Below are 18,662 nucleotides of genomic sequence, written 5' to 3' on the forward strand. Positions count from 1 at the left end.
GCGATCCTGGAGTCCCGGGATCGAGTCCTGCATCGGGCTCCCAACATGGAGCCTGCTTCTCTTTCTGCCTGTGTCTCTGCCTCTCTCTCTCTCTCTATCATGAATGAATGAATAAATCTTAAAAAATAAGTAAATAATGAAAAATAAAATAAAATTCAATTATATACAGCCACACATCCACCAGAAGCGCTAGAACTAGAAAGATGAATGGTAGCAAGTACTGGCTGAGGATCTAGAACAAATGGGACTCTCCTACATGGCTGGTGACGATGTAAAATGACACAACCACTTGGAAAAAGATCTCTCCGTTTCTCATAGAGTTAGATAAGTGCCTACCACATGACCCAAACATTCTACTCCTAGTTATTTACCCAAGAAAAATAAAACCGTAAAACTAGGGACACCTGGGTGGCTCAGCGGTTGAGCATCTGCCTTTGGCTCAGGGCGTGATCCCAGGGTTCTGGGATCGAGTCCCATATCGGGCTCCCTGCATGGCCTTTGGCTCAGGTAGTGATTCTGGGGTTCTGGGATCCAGTCCCAGATCAGGCTCCTTGCAGAAAGCCTGCTTCTCCCTCTGCCTGTGTCTCTGCCTCTCTCTGTGTGTCTCTCATGAATAAATAAATAAAATCTTTAAGAAAAAAACCATAAAACTAGGAGGGAAAGAAGGAAGGAAGAAAAGAAAGACAAGGGCTTGTATACAAATGTTCATAGCAACTTCATCACAGCCTCATTCATAATGGCCAAAAATTGGAAGAAACCCAAATGTCCATAAATGGATGAATGGTTCAGTACATCATGGTCCATCCATATCATAAAATAGTCCTCAGCAGTTAAAAGTCATTATCTACTGGTAAGTGCAATAGCATAGGTGAGTCTCAAAAAAAAAAACTATATATATATATATATATATATATATATATATATATATATATATATTATACTGAGGGACAGAGGCCATGCACTTTTGAATGAAGTCCTAGGACAGGATAGCTAATCGACCTATGGTAATTGAACATGGATCAGTGGTTGCCCTTGTGGGTGATAGGGCCTCTGGGGCAGCTTCCGGGGGTGACAGGAAACAAGACTGCGGTTACTAGGTGGGTTCAGTTTGTGGCAACCTCTTGACTTCTGCCCTTTCTTAACATGTTTAAGTTTTAAAATGGAAAAATTGTAAATAGCTTAAGAAAGAAGGAGGTGGCCCTGCAGATTATAACAAGAGCGAATTTCAGAGGGAACTTATGCAGCATCAGAAGAGGGATTATTTGCTTTGTGTTCAATCTTTATAACCATTTTCCAGTTGAGGAAAATGACACAAAGAGGTTAAGCAATTTCTCAAGTGTGTCATATTAAATCCTTGCAGTCATTTTCCACTTGGAGAAAATGATACAGAGAGGTTAAGTAATTTCCCCACAGTCACCCAGCTAGTGAATGTGGGGCTATACAAGGATTTGAACCTCATGGAGCCTGACTTTGCAACCCACAGATATTCCATAACCTGCCAGAGTAGCAGTTAGATTTACAGGTCCTAATGGTGAGTATAGCAAGTTGCACTTAGTTAGTCGTGCATGGTGTGGGGACACACACACACACACACACACACCTGCATGCAACTTAATAGAAAAAGATCTGAACGTGCGTTGCTTGTCAGAACGACCAGGATGGGAGGGGGGCAAGAGGACTGTTTTCTGATTTCTGTTTTCTTTCTCTCTCCCTTTTTTAAAAAGATTTTATTCATTTATTTATGAGAGACACACACACATACACACACACAAAGAGGCAGGGACACAGGCAGAGGGAGAAGCAGGCTCCATGCAAGGAGCCTGATGTGGGACTTGATCCTGGGACTCCAGGAACATGCCACGCGCCAAAGGCTGGTGCTAAACCGCTGAGCTACCCAGGGATCCCCATCTTTTCCTTCTCTCTCTCCTTAGTAGGAGAAAATATTCATGTGGGTAATTAAAACTCTATTGAAAAAAATAATAGATTTAATGTGAAGGAAAAGGAATCCTTATGCACTGTTGGTAGGAAAGTAAATTGGTGCAGCCACTACAGAAAGCAGTACAGAAGTTCTTCAAGATATTAAAAATATAAAAAAAAAAGAAATTAAAAATAGAAACACCAAAAAAAAAAAAAAAAAATAGAAACACCATATGAGCCAGGAATTCTACTGCTGGGTATTTACCCAAAGACAACAAAACATTAATTATAAAAGATACATGCATCCCTATATTCATTGAAGCATTATTTAGAGCAGCCAAGATATGGAAGCAACCTAAATGCTCCCATTGATAGATGACTGGATAAAGAAGTGGTATAAATATACAATGGAATATTACTCAGCCATAAAAAGAATAAAATCTTGCTATTCTTGACAACATGAATGGACCTAGAGGATATTATGCTAAGTAAAATAAGTCAGAGAAAGACAAATACTATGTGATTTCTCTTCCATGTGGAATCTAAACAAATGAATGGGGGCACCTGGGTGGCTCAGTTGGTTGGTTAAGCCTCAGCTCAGGTCGTGATCCCAGGGTCCTGGAATTGAGCCCCACATTGGGCTCCCTGCTCAGCGGGGAGTCTCCTTCTCCCTCTCCCTGTGCAGCTCCCCCTGCTTGTGCTCTCTCACTGTCAAATAAGTTAAAAAATAAATCAAAAAAGTGAATAAACAACAAACAGAAAGTGAACAATAAATACTGAGAATGTGTGGTTGCCACAGCGGAAAGAATGGGTACATGAGAGGAAGAAGTAGGTGAAGGGGATTAAGGAGTACAAACTTCCAGTTATAAAATACAGAAGTCATGGGGATTAAAAAGTACAGCACAGGGAATACAGTCAATACGATCGTAATTACATTATACAGTGACAGATGGCAACTACACATTCGGTGAGCAGTGTGTAATATATAGATTTGTCGATTCACTACGTTGTACGCCTGAAGCCAATAAAACGCTGTCAACTATACTTCAATTAAAAAATAAAACTAAAATATATTTTAAAATCGATTTAAACAGGCCAGTCACAAAAGGATAAAGGCTGTCTGATTCCACTCATATGAACTCCCTAGAGGAGTCAAATTCATGGAGATAGAGAGTAGATGGTGGGGGCCAGGGGCTGGGGACGGGAAGAGGGGTTAGGGTTTAATGGCACAGAGTTTCAGTTTTGCAAAGATGAAAAGAGTTCTGGAGAAGGATGGGATAGTGGCTGCACAATGCTGTGAATGTGCTTAATGTCCCCAGCCTGTACACTTGAAGTGCATAAAATGGTAAAGTTTATGTTACAGACAGATAGACCGATAGGTAAAGTTTTGTAAAACATAGATTTTTAGAAACAGCTGTGACAGGGGAGCATGGGACAATTGAGAGAGTCAAGGAGGGACTTGACCTAGACGTGGATTGAGAGGTCAGAGAAGGCTTCCTGAAGAGGCGATCTTATCGCTGCTTCAGAAAGAGGCTAAGAAAGCAAAAAGGAGCAGACATTTCATGCTGTGTGGTTAGGTGCCAGAGGAAAGAGAGAAAGAGAGAGGAAGTGAGATTAAGGAAGTCAGCACGTCTGAGGCAGTGGGTTCAAGTGGAGGCTTGTGAGAGAGGTCAGCTGGGGTTGTTTCTGCCTGCACTGGCTCCGGCAGCTTGAGGGCAGTGGGAGCCAAGGGGGATATGAGAGTGAGGGAGCTTTCAGTTTCAGACCACTCCCTTTAGAAAAGTGGAGAAGGGATCTAAGGGGGTGCCTAGAGGTAGAGTCCCAGAGGGGAGGCTGGGGCAGGCTGTAGGCATCTAGGAGGAACTGGGCCAAAGCCATGGCCCCTGGGGACAGGACAGGTTGCAGCTGAGGCTGGACGGTTGGGCACGCAGAGCTGCTCCGTTCTCTGAGCCCACTGAAGCTTTTGGGTTCATGAATTTTGCAGCCAAACAGACTGTGAGTTTCAGATTCCAGGGCTCCGGATCCAGGCTTTGGGGTTCTAGTTACTGCCTGCAAACATCCCAGGGACCCAGGAGAAGGGCCCTTGAGAGGTTCTGTGATGATGGGCTGGGACAAGGGCCTGGCAGTGTCCACCAGGGTCACTGGTCCCCTGGGTCACCCTCTGAGCAGGGAGCAGGTAGGAAGGAGAAGAGCAGTGATCCCTGTTTTTTGAGCAGACAGCATAAAACCTTCGGCTTTGCCGGGCTGGAATTCCAGCTCTGCCACCGGTGATGGGGTGACTTTGTCCAAGTCACTTCCTGTCCTCCCCTTAGCAGTGCTGTGAGAGGAGATGATAGGCCTCCCTAACTCAAAGCATTGTTTCCAGGGACGCCTGGGTGGCTCAGTGGTTGAGCGTCTGCCTTGGGCTCAGGGCATGATCCTGGAGTCCTGGGATCGAGTCCCACATTGGGCTCCTTGCTAGGAGCCTGTTCTCCCTCTGCCTATGTCTCTGCCTCTCTCTGTGTGTCTCCAATAAATAAATAAAATCTTAAGACAGGGGATCCCTGAGTGGCGCAGCAGTTTAGCGCCTGCCTTTGGCCCAGGGCGCAATCCTGGAGACCTGGGATCGAATCCCACGTCGGGCTCCCGGTGCATGGAGCCTGCTTCTCCCTCTGCTTGTGTCTCTGCCTCTCTCTCTCTCTGTGACTATCATAAATAAATAAAAATTAAAAAAAATTAATCTTTAAAAAAAAAATCTTAAGACAAACAAAAAAAAGGCATTGTTTCCGGAAGCATTCCCACAGGGGAGACATTTAGGGCATAATGGGCACCACACCAGCAGGGCCTATTGTTGATAATAGTAATGCTCGTATCTGGCAATACGGGGCAGAGCAGTTGGGAGTGGGTTTGGGTTGAACTCTTGAACATGAGGACTCAGGTTCAAATTCTGGCCCAGCCGCCTCCCAGCTGTGCAACCCCAGGCGAATGGCTTCACCTTTCTGTGCCTCTGCTTTTTCCAAGGTAGGAAGACATGAAATGTTTTCCCCTCGGGTCCTGAATTCTCAGGAACACCAAAGATAAGTAGACCAGAGTTGAACAGCAAAAAAAAAAAAATAATAATAATAATAATAACTAACTTGAAAAAAAAATTGAAGACAGAAAGGAGTATCGGGTGAGACATGCTCAAGGAGTGCATTTCTGCTTTCTTTGCTGTGATATTATCCCCATTAGATGCCAGCGAGGAGGGGAGTGGGTAGTTCTGATAGCAGCTGCCACCCTCGCCTCCCTCCCTCAGTCCCTGTGGGGACGCCCTCCCCATCCCCAGAGGCTGACAGAGTGTGGGGCTGGGTTTGTAGAAGGAAGTATGAGGCCTGGGAGAGCTGAGTGTCCACCCCCCCCATCCCCCCCCCCACCCCGGCCCTTTGAGCCTCTCCCTCTCTTAAGCAGGATCAGTTCCAGTCAGGCAGGAAGGGAGTGCTCCTTTCCTTCCCCTGCTCATCCCGCCAGGAGGGCTGACAGTTAGCGGGTCTGTAATAGCTGATGTGCAAGGAGCACGGGTGCCAGGCCAGGCATCCAGGCCTGCCCAGTAGGCCAGCGAGTGGAGCCTGAGAAGGTGGCACCGAGACTCTTACGACCATTTAACAGGAGGGGAGACTGAGGCACCAAAGGTGCAAACACTAGCCGAATGTCTCAGAGCCAATAGTGGAGTCAGGATTCAAAGCGGCCACCCTGTGTTCTAAACTGCTACACAGTAAATAATAATAGCAATGATAGCAAATCATAATAATATTATTTTTGAAAAGATTTTAGTTATTCAAGAGAAAGCAAGAGTAGGGGTGGGGGTTGCAGAGGGAGAGAGAGAAGCAGGCTCCCCACAGAACAGGACCCCAGGATCAAGACCTGAGCCAAAGGCAGATGCTTAACTGGCTGAGCCCCCCCACATGCCCCCTAATAATAATATTGATTGTTGGCTACACCCCGGGTCTGTTCTGAGAGTCGCGTTGGGGGTAGTAACTCAAGCATCTGCATGATAATCTAACGAGGGAAGTTATTTCTATCTCGCAGATGTGCAGACAAGAATTCAGGGAGGAGAGGACAGGTGCCTGAGGTCACCCAGCTGACTGGTGGCAGAGCCAGGACTTGAGCCCAAGCAGCTGGCTCCGGAGGCCTTGTGCTTTACCAGCACATATAAACAACAACAACAAAAACACTATTAGTACCCGCTTTATGCTAGGCTCTGCATGAGGACTCTCTTCCAGCCCATAAGGTCATGGTGGGAAATTTGCAAATGTCAGTCCCTCCCCTGACTTCCCATTGAGATCTCACAGCCCCCCCTTCCTCAAACCCTGCCAACAGTTCCCTCGCCTTCTTGATCAGAGATGATCATGATGAAGATGATCAAGAAGATCTCCCATCATGATCAGAGATCATCTCGTTTTGGGGTTTTTATGTTGTGTGCCTCTCACCCTCGCTCAAAGAGAGCCAGTGGAGTGGCTTTGTCTATTTGCCACCCATAGTGTCACAGAGGGCGCTCAATAAATATTCATCCACTGCGTGACTCATCAGCAGCAGCATTACCATAACGAAAGTCGCTTCCGTATGCTCAGTCCAACACACAGAAGATGCTCAATAAATGTTTGTTGAGTGAATAATAACATTATAATATAGTCACAATGACTATTTATTTTGTCAACATCTTAGTGTCACATAATAGGCGCTTATAAGTACTTTTGGAACGAATAAGAATAACATTAGGAATAAGAATAAAAGCAGCGACGTTTGTTCTGCTCAGAGTGCTACCCACAGTTCGTCATTAAAAAAATTTACTAGTCAGAAAATGTCTGAGTGAAAGAATAAATTAATTAGTAAATAGTTATTGAATGAATGAATGAATGCATGCATGCATGGTTTGGACAAATTTATTCTTTTCCCTCTCCTCCCCACGGGCCTGGAAATATTATTGAGTGCCCAGCGTGGGGCCCTGGGGACACAGATACGAACAGGGCAAAATCCTCCACTGGGTCTGACGTGCCTGTGGGAGAGACAGAAGAAAAACAAGATGAGTGGATGAATGGGTGGATGGATGGGGAAGGATGGGTCAGTGGGTGGGTGAATGGGTGGGGGCTGAGTGGGTGGACGAATGGACGGTCAGGTGCGTGGAGGGACTGCTGGGTGGGTGGGTGCATAAATGGAGATGGGTGATGGGTGGGGGGATGAATGGGTGGGGGTGAGTGGGTCGAAGGCTGGCTGGCTGCTGGCTGGGTGGACCAATGGGTGGTTGGTCGGCCTGGAGACTCCTCCCATCCGCACTCCCGGGAGCAGAGGGAAAGTGAGGCGGGGCAGCTGGCCCCTCCGGAGCCCCGCCCTGCTGCAGTCCTCGCGTCGGCCGACAGCGCCGCTCACCTGCGCGCCTCCCCTTTAAGACGCTCTCACCTGGGCGCTCACCTGCGCGCGGGCGCTTCCGCAGGAAGAAGGAAGCAGCGCCGCCGTCGCCTCCCGGCGCTCGCTCCCCGCCTCCCGGGTCCGCCGGCCGCTACCATGTCCGCCTCGGCTGTCTTCATCCTCGACGTCAAGGGCAAGGTGGGCCGGGCGCGGGGGGTGTCGGGGGCAGGACAGGTGAGGCCGCGCGCCCCTGCGCCCGGGGGCGGCCCCTCCTCGCGGGCGGGGGGGCTCCAGAAAGCCCCGGGAGCGTGGGAACACCCCTCCCCCAATCCCGGGAAGTCCCGGCTCGAAGCCCACCTCCCCTGTTGCCCCTCAGCGCGCCGCGCGCGGGCAGGGCCTTTGCCTCTCGGAGCCTCAGTTTCCCTGTCCGGAAAAATGGGGAGAACGAGGTCCCCACCCGCTGGGAGTGACTGCAACTCGCTGAGCGTCGACTGCTTGGCCCTGTAGCCCCGCTGCAAACATTAGGGGTTCGGTCGGTCGGTCGGTTGAAAGGATTTTTATCACCCTCATCATCCACATGATTAATATTTGGGGAAGACGGCAAGGGCGGGAGACCCTCGTTCCCGTTTGGGGCTGCCTTGTCCCCTCCTGAAGTCCCCTCTCAAGCGCCTTGTCATTTCATATAAAAAACCACGGTGGTTGGGGACCCCTGGGAGGCTCAGCGGTTTGGTGCCTGCCTTCAGCCCAGGGCGTGATCCTGGAGACCCGAGATCGAGTCCCGCGTCGGGCTCCCTGCATGGAGCCTGCTTCTCCCTCCGCCTGTGTCTCTGCCTCTCTCTCTCTCTCTCTGTGTCTCTCATTAATAAATAAATAAAATCCTTAAAAATATATATAAATAAAAAACCAGGGTGGTGGTGAAAGCTCAAGTGCTTGAGGACGGGCTCTGCGAGGTCCTGGTTCTCAGCCCTGGACTAAACCACCCTAGGAGGTAGTACTGTTAGCATCCAGGGCTCACTGCCTGCCAGCCGGCGGCTCTGTGCGATGTATGATCTCTCTTTCTATAATCTTTTTTTTTTTTTTTTTTGCCTCCTTCCCCCTCCTCTCCCCTCCCCATCCCCTGATTTCCGCACCTCTTAGAGACCTGGTTCACACCTGCCTTTCTCCAGCTTTCAAATGAAGATAGTGCTGGTGCCCGCCCCACAGGTTGTAGTGAGGACATAATCAGTTAGCAAACACCCAGTCTTTGGTAGGACGCGGCCTGGTCCTCAGTGAGGACCCTGGATACGTTGCCCTGGTCACACACCCGTTTTACAGAGGAGGAAACTGAGGCAGAGAGCAGCAGAGTCTTGCCCTTGCCTGTCAGCCAGGGAGTAGAGTCAGAACCAGGCCCTCTGACGCCCCTGGATGAAGGGTCCCGGATTCCAGCCGTGACCAGGCCTTCTCTGCTCACCCTTAGCCCCTGATCAGCCGCAACTACAAGGGCGACGTGGCCATGAGTGAGATTGAGCACTTCATGCCTCTGCTCATGCAGCGGGAAGAGGAGGGCGCCCTGGCCCCCCTACTGAGCCATGGCCGGGTGCATTTTCTGTGGATCAAACATAGCAACCTCTACTGTATCCAGCCCCCAGCTGGGATCCTGGAGGCCTGGGGTGGTAGCAGCTTGGGCCCAGAGAGAGTAGACTGAGGGCAGAAGTTGCACAGCACATCAGGGGCTCGGGTTGGGGTGGAGGGGATGGACAGAAATGAGGTGAGGGTGGGGGGACAGCCAGAGGATTTAGGATCTGGGCTCCATTTGAGACCTCCAAAACGGCACCTTTTCCTTAACTTTGCTGCACATAGTGGTGGCTACCACGCTGAAGAATGCCAACGCCTCCCTCGTGTACTCCTTCCTCTACAAGACGGTGGAGGTAGGTTCTGGCTTCCCGTTGGCCAGCTGGTTTGTCTGTCCACCCCCCTCCACCCCATTTGCTCTTCTCTTTCAGGATCCATCTCTCCTAGGAAGCTTCCCCTGACCTCCATTGAAACCCCATCTCTGTGTTCTCATTAGCTGCTAAGGGATCATCTCTCCCTATAGGGCAAGGACCAAGCAGGTCTTCAAGAGGGTGCACTGCTCAATCCTGGGCCAGAGAATACTGGGTTGCAGTCCCAGCCCCCTACTCTTCCTGGCTGTGTGACCTTGAGCAAGTCACTTCTCTCAGTGTCTAAACTGAGGGTTACAACAAGTCCCACCTTGGGGTGTTGTACAAATTAGTCAAATTCATATTTATGAGTGCTTCAAACAGGGGCTTAGTACACAGTGAGTGCTCAGTAAAGGTTTGGTGGTGGTGTTAGCGTTAGCACGGCTAGAGAATCCTATAATAATTTGAGTGCTTGCTAAATTGCATTCTCAGTGACCGAGAAAGTGCTCAGTAAATACTTTACAACAAACAAGGAATATGTATTGATTTGTCTCCTGCCAGGCGAAGAGGGGACACAGCTATGCACAAGGCAGGTGCAGTCCCTGCCTGTCCCGAGGAGTTAAAGGGCATGAAGGAGATTGAACAGGACATCATGAGAACCAGTGACTAGGGTGCTAGTCTCACTGTGATACTCAGAGGGGAGGAGGGATGTAGTGGCTTCACTGGGGAGGTGACATTTGAGCTGAGGCCTGAATGACAAGGAGTCCATTGTGAGAAGATTGTCCCAGGCATAGGGGACGGCATATGCAAAGAGGTGAGAACGGAAGGCAGGCCAGTGGGGCCGGAGCAGAATGAAGGATGGAGGGTTTCTCAAACTGTCAGATGACTGATAGGTTCTCTGCTGTGGTTTAGCCTACAAAACTCCCAGAGGCTCTGAACTTGGGGACCCAAACCCTTAAAGCCCTGTGAATTCAGGGGTTCCACGAACTTAGACGTATTTCTGTATAACAGATTTCCTTGGCCATCTCATATATTTTATGCATTAAAACCCTTCTGTAAACAGCACCAGATACACAGCATTCCGTGGTCCACCGGAAAGAAAAGAAACGAAAAGAAAAAGTCTCTAAGCCCTTCTAATCCCTCCTCCAGGAAGGCTTCCTGGACCTCCCTGCCTCTGGCTTCCTACTTTGTGGTTTCCTCATTTTCACACTCTACATGTTGTATTTCTCTTGGTCCCATTACCGGTCCATTTCCCCCACTAGACTGTTCCATGAGACCACGGACACTGTTGGTTGTGCTCACCATTAATGTCCCAGCGTTTGGTAGATAGTAGGCACTCAATAGTTGCTTGGTGGATTGCTGGCTGGCTGAGTGGGGCCCCAGCCCGTCGTATGGCTGTACCACAGCCACGCCTCTACTGGTGTGTGTTTCCCTGCACCCCCAGGTTTTCTCTGAGTACTTCAAGGAGCTGGAGGAGGAGAGCATCCGAGACAACTTCGTCATCGTCTACGAGCTGCTGGATGAGCTCATGGACTTTGGCTTCCCACAGACCACGGACAGCAAGATCCTGCAAGAGTGAGTGGGCCCTGGGGGCAGCCCCAGGGTGAGCCACTGATGGAAGGAACTTGGGGGGGGGGGAGAGGAGAGGGGAGTGTCCCTGGGTCCAGCTGCTAGTCACCCCCACCCTCCTGACAGGTACATCACGCAGCAGGGCAACAAGCTGGTGACTGGCAAATCCCGGGTGCCACCCACTGTCACCAATGCCGTGTCCTGGCGCTCTGAGGGCCTCAAGTACAAGAAGAATGAGGTCTTCATCGATGTCATAGAGTCTGTCAACCTGCTGGTGAGCCCGCACTCCTTCCGTGGCCTGGGGGGCAGGAGAGGAGGCCCGATGATGCTCCTTGACACCCCTCCCCCCCATATGTGCATTTTCAGGTCAATGCCAATGGCAGCGTCCTTCTGAGCGAGATCGTGGGCACCATCAAGCTCAAGGTGTTTCTGTCGGGAATGCCAGAGCTGCGGCTTGGCCTCAACGACCGCGTCCTGTTTGAGCTCACTGGCCGTAAGCATCTGGAGGGGGATGCACGAGGGAGCCCACCCTGCCCCTCCTGGGGACCCAGAGAATGCCAGCCGGTTTTCCACTCGGCACTCGAGCGCCCTCTGCTGGTCCTGGCCGGTGCTGCAGCTGCTGGCTCCGCGGCGCCCACAGGGCTTCATTGTTGGGTGCCTGGTCCACGCACCGGGAGGGGGGAGGCAAATCTCTGTCCCCGTGGAGCTGACATTCCAGTGGGCGTAGGAGGCGGAATAGCATCACATTTAAAAACCTGGCAGCAAGAGCCAGATTCCCTGAGTTCAGATCCTAGCTCTGCCCCTGGCCAGCTGGGCGGCCCTAGGCCTGCTCCTCATCCTTCCTGGGACTCAGTCTCCTTACCTGTGCGATGCAGGTAACAGTGCCTGGGAGGCGGGAAAGGCGGGGCTAGAGACCCTATCCCAGGCCTCCAGGGTCACCCACCCACTCGGCTCCGAGTTTCAGGGAGCAAGAACAAGTCCGTGGAGCTGGAGGACGTGAAATTCCACCAGTGCGTGCGGCTCTCTCGCTTTGACAATGACCGCACTATCTCCTTCATCCCGCCCGACGGCGACTTCGAGCTCATGTCCTACCGTCTGAGCACCCAGGTGAAGCAGGGTAAAGCCCCACTGCAAGGGGCGAAGGCCGACCCCCAGAACCTCCAAGAACTTCCTCTTCTGCTGTCTGCAGGTCAAGCCATTGATCTGGATTGAGTCCGTCATTGAGAAATTCTCCCACAGCCGCGTGGAGATCATGGTCAAGGTAGGCCCAGGGGAGCAACACTCAGCGCTTGATCTGCCAGCTCTCACGTCCTCCCTGGCTCCCCATCGCCCTCCAGCCACGCTGGTCTCCCCGGTTGTTCTCACGCACGTCAGGCACAGTTCCCTGAAGGGGCATTGCACTGGCTGTTCCTTCTACCTGAGTTGCTTTTCCAGCAGCAGGCTCACAGCCTGGACTCCCACCCTCTCCCGCCCCCTCTGGTCTCTGCTCTACTGACCATCACATCTACTTCTCTCCTGTGTGGATTTCTTTTCCACACAGCAGACACATAGCAGGTTCTCAATACTGTCTAAATGATGGACAAAGTATTAGCTGTCCCTATTATGATTTTAACTGAGCCTCTTACCTTGTAAGGGAACTAAGGGACAGGAGGGAAGAAATAAAAGATATGCTGTCCTCAAGGAGCTTGAGGCCAGCTGGAGAGACAGACAAACCTTCAGCAAGGTAGATCCCTAATCTGCCCACTTCACACTCCCTCCACTGCATATGCCCTGGTCTCCCAGCTCCTGCCTTTACCCCCACCGCTGCCAACTGTCTATTCCTTTACAGGGCACCTATGAGCATCAGTCTGGCTGTGTCTCTCTTCTGCCTGGAACTTTCCATGGCTCCCACTTCACTGAGAGTAAAAGCCAAAGTCCTGGCAGCCCACAAGGCCCCGTGACAGTCTTCCCTGTCACCTCCCTACCTTTTTTTTTTTTTTAAGATTTGATTGATTGATTGATTGATTGATTTATGAGAGACAGAGAGAGGCAGAGACATAGGCAGAGGGAGAAGCAGGCTCTTCGAGGGGAGCCTATGCAGAACTTGATCTGAGCTGAAGGTATGTGCTTAACCACTGAGCCACCCAGGTGCCTCTCACCTCCCTATCTTTACCTCTTTCCTCTGTCTTCCTCCCTCACTCCATTTCAGCTATATCGGCTTTCTCTATTCACACCAAGCAAGGTCATACCTCAGGACCTTTGCACTGGCTATTCCCTTTCTTTGGATCATACCACCTCCTTGTCCCAGGTACCCCACATGGCTCCTTCCCTCATCCCCTTCAGCTTTTTAGCTAAATGTCACCTCCTGAGAGTCCTTTCCTGATTTCCCTATTTAAAATTGCAACCCCTTATCATTCCCCACCTCCCTCTCTGCTCTATTTTTTCCCCTATGACTTAACACCAACTGACATGTTTTACCTATTAACTTTCTTTTATTTAAAAAAGATTTTATTTATTTATTCCTGAGAGACACACAGAGAGAGGCAGAGACATAGTCAGAGGGAGAAGCAGGCTCCTTGCAGGGAGCCCAATGTGGGACTCCATCCCGGATCCCAGGATCACACCCTGAGCCAAAGGCAGACGTTCAACTGCTGAGCCACCCAGGCATCCCTACTTATCTACTTTCATATCAAATTATATATATACATACATAATATTTATGTGGTTTAAAGAAAGTACTCAGCAGGGATCCCTGGGTGGCGCAGCGGTTTGGCGCCTGCCTTTGGCCCAGGGCGTGATCCTGGAGACCCGGGATCGAATCCCATGTCGGGCTCCTGGTGCATGGAGCCTGCATCTCCCTCTGCCTGTGTCTCTGCCTCTCTCTCTCTCTGTGTGACTATCATAAATAAATTAAAAAAAAAAAAAAAAAAAAAAGAAAGTACTCAGCATATTCAAATGTGCTTGACCACAGACTCTGAGCCCCCACATGGCCCTCCCCCAATTATTGCTCACCCCTTCCCCAGAGGTAATCATGATCTTCAATTTTATGTAAATAATTTCTTTGCCTTTCTTTATAATTGTGCCATCCATATTTTTTAAAAGATCTTTTTATTTTTTAATCTTTAAAGATTTTATTTATTTATTCATGATAGACCCACAGAGAAAGGCAGAGACACAGACAGAGGGAGAAGCAGCCTCCCAGCAGGGATCCCAATGTGGGACTTGATCCCGATCCCAGGATCACACCATGAGCCAAAGGCAGACGCTCAACTGCTGAGCCACCCAGGCATCCCTCACTTTTTATTTTTATCTTTAAGTTTTATTTTTAAGCAATCTTTACACCCATTATGGGGCTCAATCTCACAATCCCAAGATCAAGAGTTGCACGCACCACTGACTGAGCCAGCCAGGCGCCCTGCCACCCACATTTTTACCATAAATATTTTGTTCTGCTGGTTTCCGATCCTATCAGTGAACTGACTTGCTTTGTGTAAGATTGATTTTTTTTCAAAGATTTTATTTATTCATGAGAAACACACAGAGAGAGGCAGAGACATAGGCAGAGGGAGAAGCAAGCTCCTCACAGGGAGCTGGATCTGGGACTCGATCCCAGGACCCTGGGATCACGACCTAAGCCAAAGGCAGATGCTCAACCTCTGAGCCACCCAGGCGTCCCTGTGTAAGACTGACTTGAACACAAGTCACAGGAACTGTACCTATGGCCCTTTTTATAGCTGTAGAATATTCCACCATGGGGATCTTTTCCAACTATCCCTTCTCCTGCGGGAGTTGTCCTAATTCTTGGCTCCTCTAGTTGTTGCCATGAACAGCTCTGTGCATGTCTCCCAGTGTCCCAAAGAGCTCCTACACAACTTAGAGTGAGCCCTCTTTTACAGATGGGTAAGGTGAGGTTTGGAGGGATGAAGATGCCACCATCTAGCAAGGGCAGGAAGCTACTTTGAACTTAGGTCTGCTTGGCTCAAGAGTCTGTGTTTTTATTATGTATTTTTATTTTTTAAAGATTTTATTTGAGATAGAGAGTGAGAGACTGAGCTTGGGGTGGAGGTGGCTACACAGGGAGAAGGAGCCTGCTGAGCAAGGAGCCTGACACGGGTTCCATCCCAGGACCCCAGGCTCATGACCTGAGACAAAGGCAGATGCTTAACCCACTGAGCCACCCAGGTGCCCCAAGAGTCTGTGTTTTTATATTTGACCTTGTTCCCTGGTTTTGGGGTGTCAGGGAAGTTGGACTGCAGGGTGAATGGTCACCAGGCAGGGTCTTGACACCCCTCAATGTCCCCATCGCTGTGCGCAGGGAAAAGGGGAAGGGGCCGTTAATACTGGTGCTTCCCGGAAAGAATATCCCTTCTGGTTTATTTCTAGGTCCTCTGCCCCGATCCCACCTCTCAGATATCCCTCCCCAAATTCATCAGTAGTAGTAATCATAATGCACATAGAACACTTAAAATCCCTGTGTTCAAAGTTTGTCTCGTGTCATGTGCTAGATACAGATAAGGTAACTTGTTCATTTATTTGTAAGGAAGGCCAGCGATGGTTGACAACACAAATTCGACTCAAGTCCCTGCTGTGCCAGGTACCAGCTTACTGTCTCGCACAAAGTGCCTCAGTCTCCTCATCTGTAAAATGGACCTTAGGGATGGGGAATTAGTGAGAGGGCCAAGTAGTTGGCTCAGGGCCCAGCACGTTAGGGGCTTTTTTTTTTTTTTTTTTTTTTTAAAGATTTTATTTATTTATGAGAGACACAGACAGAGGCAGAGACACAGGCAGAGGGAGAAGCAGGCTCCACGCAGGGAGCCCGATGTGGGACTCGATCCTGGGACTCCAGGATCATGCCCTGGGCCAAAGGCAGGCAGTCAACTGCTGAGCCACCCAGGCCTCCCGTAGGGGGTCATTAAATGCCCATTATCAAATAAAAACTCCTCTGTGATGGGCAGTGTTGGCACTTTGGGCCAGGCAAAGGTGTAGGATGCTTTCCAAAAGGAAAGTCACTAAGAACAGAGCCTCTGAAGTCTCCTGTGGGTGTGACCCCCCAGCCCGGCCACCTGTTGGCTGTGCATCTCCAGGCAAATGCCTCAGCGTCCCTGTGGTCTCCATTTCCTCTTCTGTAAAATGGGCAGGATGACCGTTCCCACTTCAGGTTGCTGAATATTTGCAGAATGCAAGAGTGAATTCTTCACACCCCATACCCTCTCCACTAACAGGCCAAGGGGCAGTTTAAGAAGCAGTCAGTGGCCAATGGTGTGGAGATATCTGTGCCCGTCCCCAGCGATGCCGACTCCCCTCGCTTCAAGACCAGTGTAGGCAGTGCCAAGTACGTGCCGGAAAAGAATGTCGTTATTTGGAGTATTAAGTCTTTCCCGGTGAGTACAGGGATGGGTGTGGGATCTGAGGGACCTGCCCCTGTGGCTTGCAAGCAAGGCAGAGAATAAATCAGAGACCTGTGTGTGTGCACAGGGTTATCTTTTGAGGGTAATAAGGCTGGAAAGCAGGCCAGCGTGGTGGTTAAGCGCCCCGCCTCCCAGGTCTTAAGGAAACCAGTCCTGGGGTTCAGGTTCTCCACCCTTTCCTCTGTGAGCTAGACAGCCTTGGGAAACCCACTTCCCTTCATGGAGCCTCTGTCTGCCATCTGTGAAATAGGACCACTCTTCCTTGGGCTGCTTGCTGCAGGATTTGGTCAGTCCTTGTAATCTGGGAGGGTCCATCAGGGCCTGGAAAGTGGGGGATGACCATTAGAAGCTCTCAGAGCAGGCTTTATAGATAGAAGCTTCAGCTGTGTCTCAGCCATGAGCCTTTCATTTCTGGTCTGAAATGGTCAAGGAACAGAGCCGGCACTGGGGGCTGCCGTGAGGATGGTCTGGGGCACACAGAGGCCTTTGGTGTGTCTGATGCGCCCATGTGCCCTCAGGGGGGCAAGGAGTACCTGATGCGTGCCCACTTTGGCCTCCCCAGCGTGGAGAAGGAGGAGGTGGAGGGCCGGCCCCCGATTGGGGTCAAGTTTGAGATCCCCTATTTCACCGTCTCTGGGATCCAGGTGAGTGTAGCGAGCCGGTGTCTTCTCTCTTTGGCCTCAGTGGCTTTCCCATTCTCTTGTCCCTTGGCTTGGGTCACTTCTGCTTCCTGGCCTGGGTGACCTCTCCTCTGTAGCCGGCTTGTGCCACTTGTTTCCCCAAAACCACGTTGTGTCTATTCCCTTACACTGTGCCATCTCTTTCCCAGCGTCCTGGACTGTCTCCCTGCTCCCCTCTTCCCACAGCCCATGTCATGCCTTTGCCCCAACCCATCACCTCATTATTCACAGACTGTGTCATCCTATTCCCTCCCCCATCAATTGTGTTACATATGGTTCTCTCACCACAGCCAGTCTCTCTCCACAACCTGGGCCACCTCTCTTCATTCCCTTTCAGGTCCGATACATGAAGATCATTGAGAAAAGCGGTTACCAGGCCCTGCCATGGGTTCGCTATATCACCCAAAGTGGCGGTAAGGCAGACGGTGGGGTCAAGGAAATCAAGAGGATGGTCTCGGGGCTTTGATCACACTCTGGCTTGGAGGGCACCCATATTCAGCAGGCCTGGCCTCAGGCCTACCCTGTCTTTATCACCATGCCAGCTGGGCTTCAGTTTGCCCATCTTCAAAATGGGGGCAGTTGCCAGTTCTAAGGTACTGATAGAGTTTGGACAAGGGACTGAACGCACAGCACTCAATCTGTACCCAGAAAGGAGCTGCTTGTTGCTATGGTTACTATCCCTGTGTTGAACCCCATTCTTAGCCTTGTTATGTACCCATGGGGTTGATCATGAGCACTAGGGTGGGGATGGATTAAATGGGGGGGGTAGGTTCCCCTCTCTTCTCTTTCCCCAACTCTGAGATGGTCTCTGCTCCTTGTTTCCTGGCAGATTATCAACTTCGTACCAGCTAGGAGAGAGAAGAGGTGGGGACTTGGACATGGGGCCTTCCCTCTCCCTGGGCTGGGCAGTCGACTTGAGAGGGAGGAAGATGGGGGATGTGTGTGAGGGAAGGCCCCCGACTTAGCAGTTTCTGCTCCTGGCTTCCTCCCTGCCTTTCCCTCAATCCACAGGCTGGGAGGAACTGGCCTGCCTCCCCCACCTCCCTCTTGCCTCGGGGCTCCTCCCTCCTACAGTTTTATATGAAGAAATAGAGGAGGGCCTCAAAGCCCCCCTCATGAGTGCCTTCTTGCAGTGACCTGCCTTAGGGGTATTGGGGCCTCTCCTTCACAGCTACTGAGCCCAGAGGCCATGCTGGCCCACCTGGAGTTTTAGGATGGTATTAAAAAGAATGAATCTAGCTGCTGTGTATATTCTTGGCTGGGGACTGGGGATGCCAGGGACACCCCTGAAGTGCTGGGACAGGAGTGGGCAATGCATATCCATTTCTCAGCCCTAGTCCTGGCTGGTCTGTGGCAGTGCAGTTGCCCCTCTCCCCCTTGCTCCTTGGGCCCCAGGCCCAACCGGCTCCAACCGGGCTCTCACACCATCAGTTCCCCTTGCAGCAGCCAGAGGGCGCCTCTTAACTGCTAAGTCCTAGGTCTTGGCTCTCTCAGATCCCTCCCAGGGCTCCCGTGTTAAAACTAAAAACTCAAGGGCTAGTGGCTTATTGCGGTCCACAAGCCTGATGTGCACTACCCCTCCCTCCACTTACCGGTCCTCACCTCCTCCCACTCTCCCCATTTAGTCCTCAGGGCTTGCTTTTTCTAAAAAAGTTTATTTATTTATTCATGAGAGACACAGAGAGAGAGAGGGGCAGAGACACATGCAGAGGAAGAAGCAAACTCCATGTAAAGAGCCTGATGTGGGACTTGATCCCGGGAATCCGGGATCCTGCCCTGAGCCAAAGGCAGATGCTCAACCGCTGAGCCACCCAGGGGTCCCAGTCCTCAGCGCTTCTGCTCCTGGGCCA

The 18,662-nt window shown here is 50.7% G+C and overlaps 1 protein-coding gene across 2 annotated transcripts; it reads left to right on the plus strand.

The window, feature by feature from the left end:
* Positions 1 to 7,316: 7,316 nt before the first annotated feature.
* AP1M2 (adaptor related protein complex 1 subunit mu 2) lies at positions 7,317 to 18,050 on the plus strand. 2 transcript variants are annotated; one of them, XM_072787269.1, is made up of 12 exons: positions 7,317 to 7,476; positions 8,735 to 8,891; positions 9,118 to 9,185; positions 10,621 to 10,751; positions 10,872 to 11,019; positions 11,112 to 11,238; positions 11,704 to 11,852; positions 11,935 to 12,006; positions 15,947 to 16,105; positions 16,651 to 16,776; positions 17,150 to 17,225; positions 17,642 to 18,050. In XM_072787269.1, the coding sequence occupies exons 1-12, from the start codon at positions 7,435 to 7,437 to the stop codon at positions 17,662 to 17,664; spliced, it is 1,278 nt and encodes a 425-aa protein (XP_072643370.1). In that variant the 5' UTR covers positions 7,317 to 7,434; the 3' UTR covers positions 17,665 to 18,050. The 2 variants fall into 2 exon arrangements, with proteins under 2 accessions (XP_072643370.1, XP_072643371.1); XM_072787270.1 differs by having other exon boundaries at positions 11,710 to 11,852.
* The last annotated feature ends 612 nt before the right edge of the window (positions 18,051 to 18,662 follow it).

Source organism: Canis lupus, chromosome 19 (genome assembly GCF_048164855.1).
Source record: "Canis lupus baileyi chromosome 19, mCanLup2.hap1, whole genome shotgun sequence".
In the NCBI taxonomy this organism is placed as follows: domain Eukaryota; kingdom Metazoa; phylum Chordata; class Mammalia; order Carnivora; family Canidae; genus Canis; species Canis lupus.

What these genes read in the sequence shown, in the direction of transcription:
- AP1M2 (XM_072787269.1), top strand. Translation starts at nt 7,435, where the DNA reads ATGTCCGCCTCGGCTGTCTTCATCCTCGACGTCAAGGGCAAG. An exon ending in GCGTGGAGATCATGGTCAAG is followed by an intron (nt 12,007 to 15,946) that starts GTAGGCCCAGGG and finishes CTCCACTAACAG; the next exon opens with GCCAAGGGGCAGTTTAAGAA. An exon ending in TCACCGTCTCTGGGATCCAG is followed by an intron (nt 16,777 to 17,149) that starts GTGAGTGTAGCG and finishes ATTCCCTTTCAG; the next exon opens with GTCCGATACATGAAGATCAT.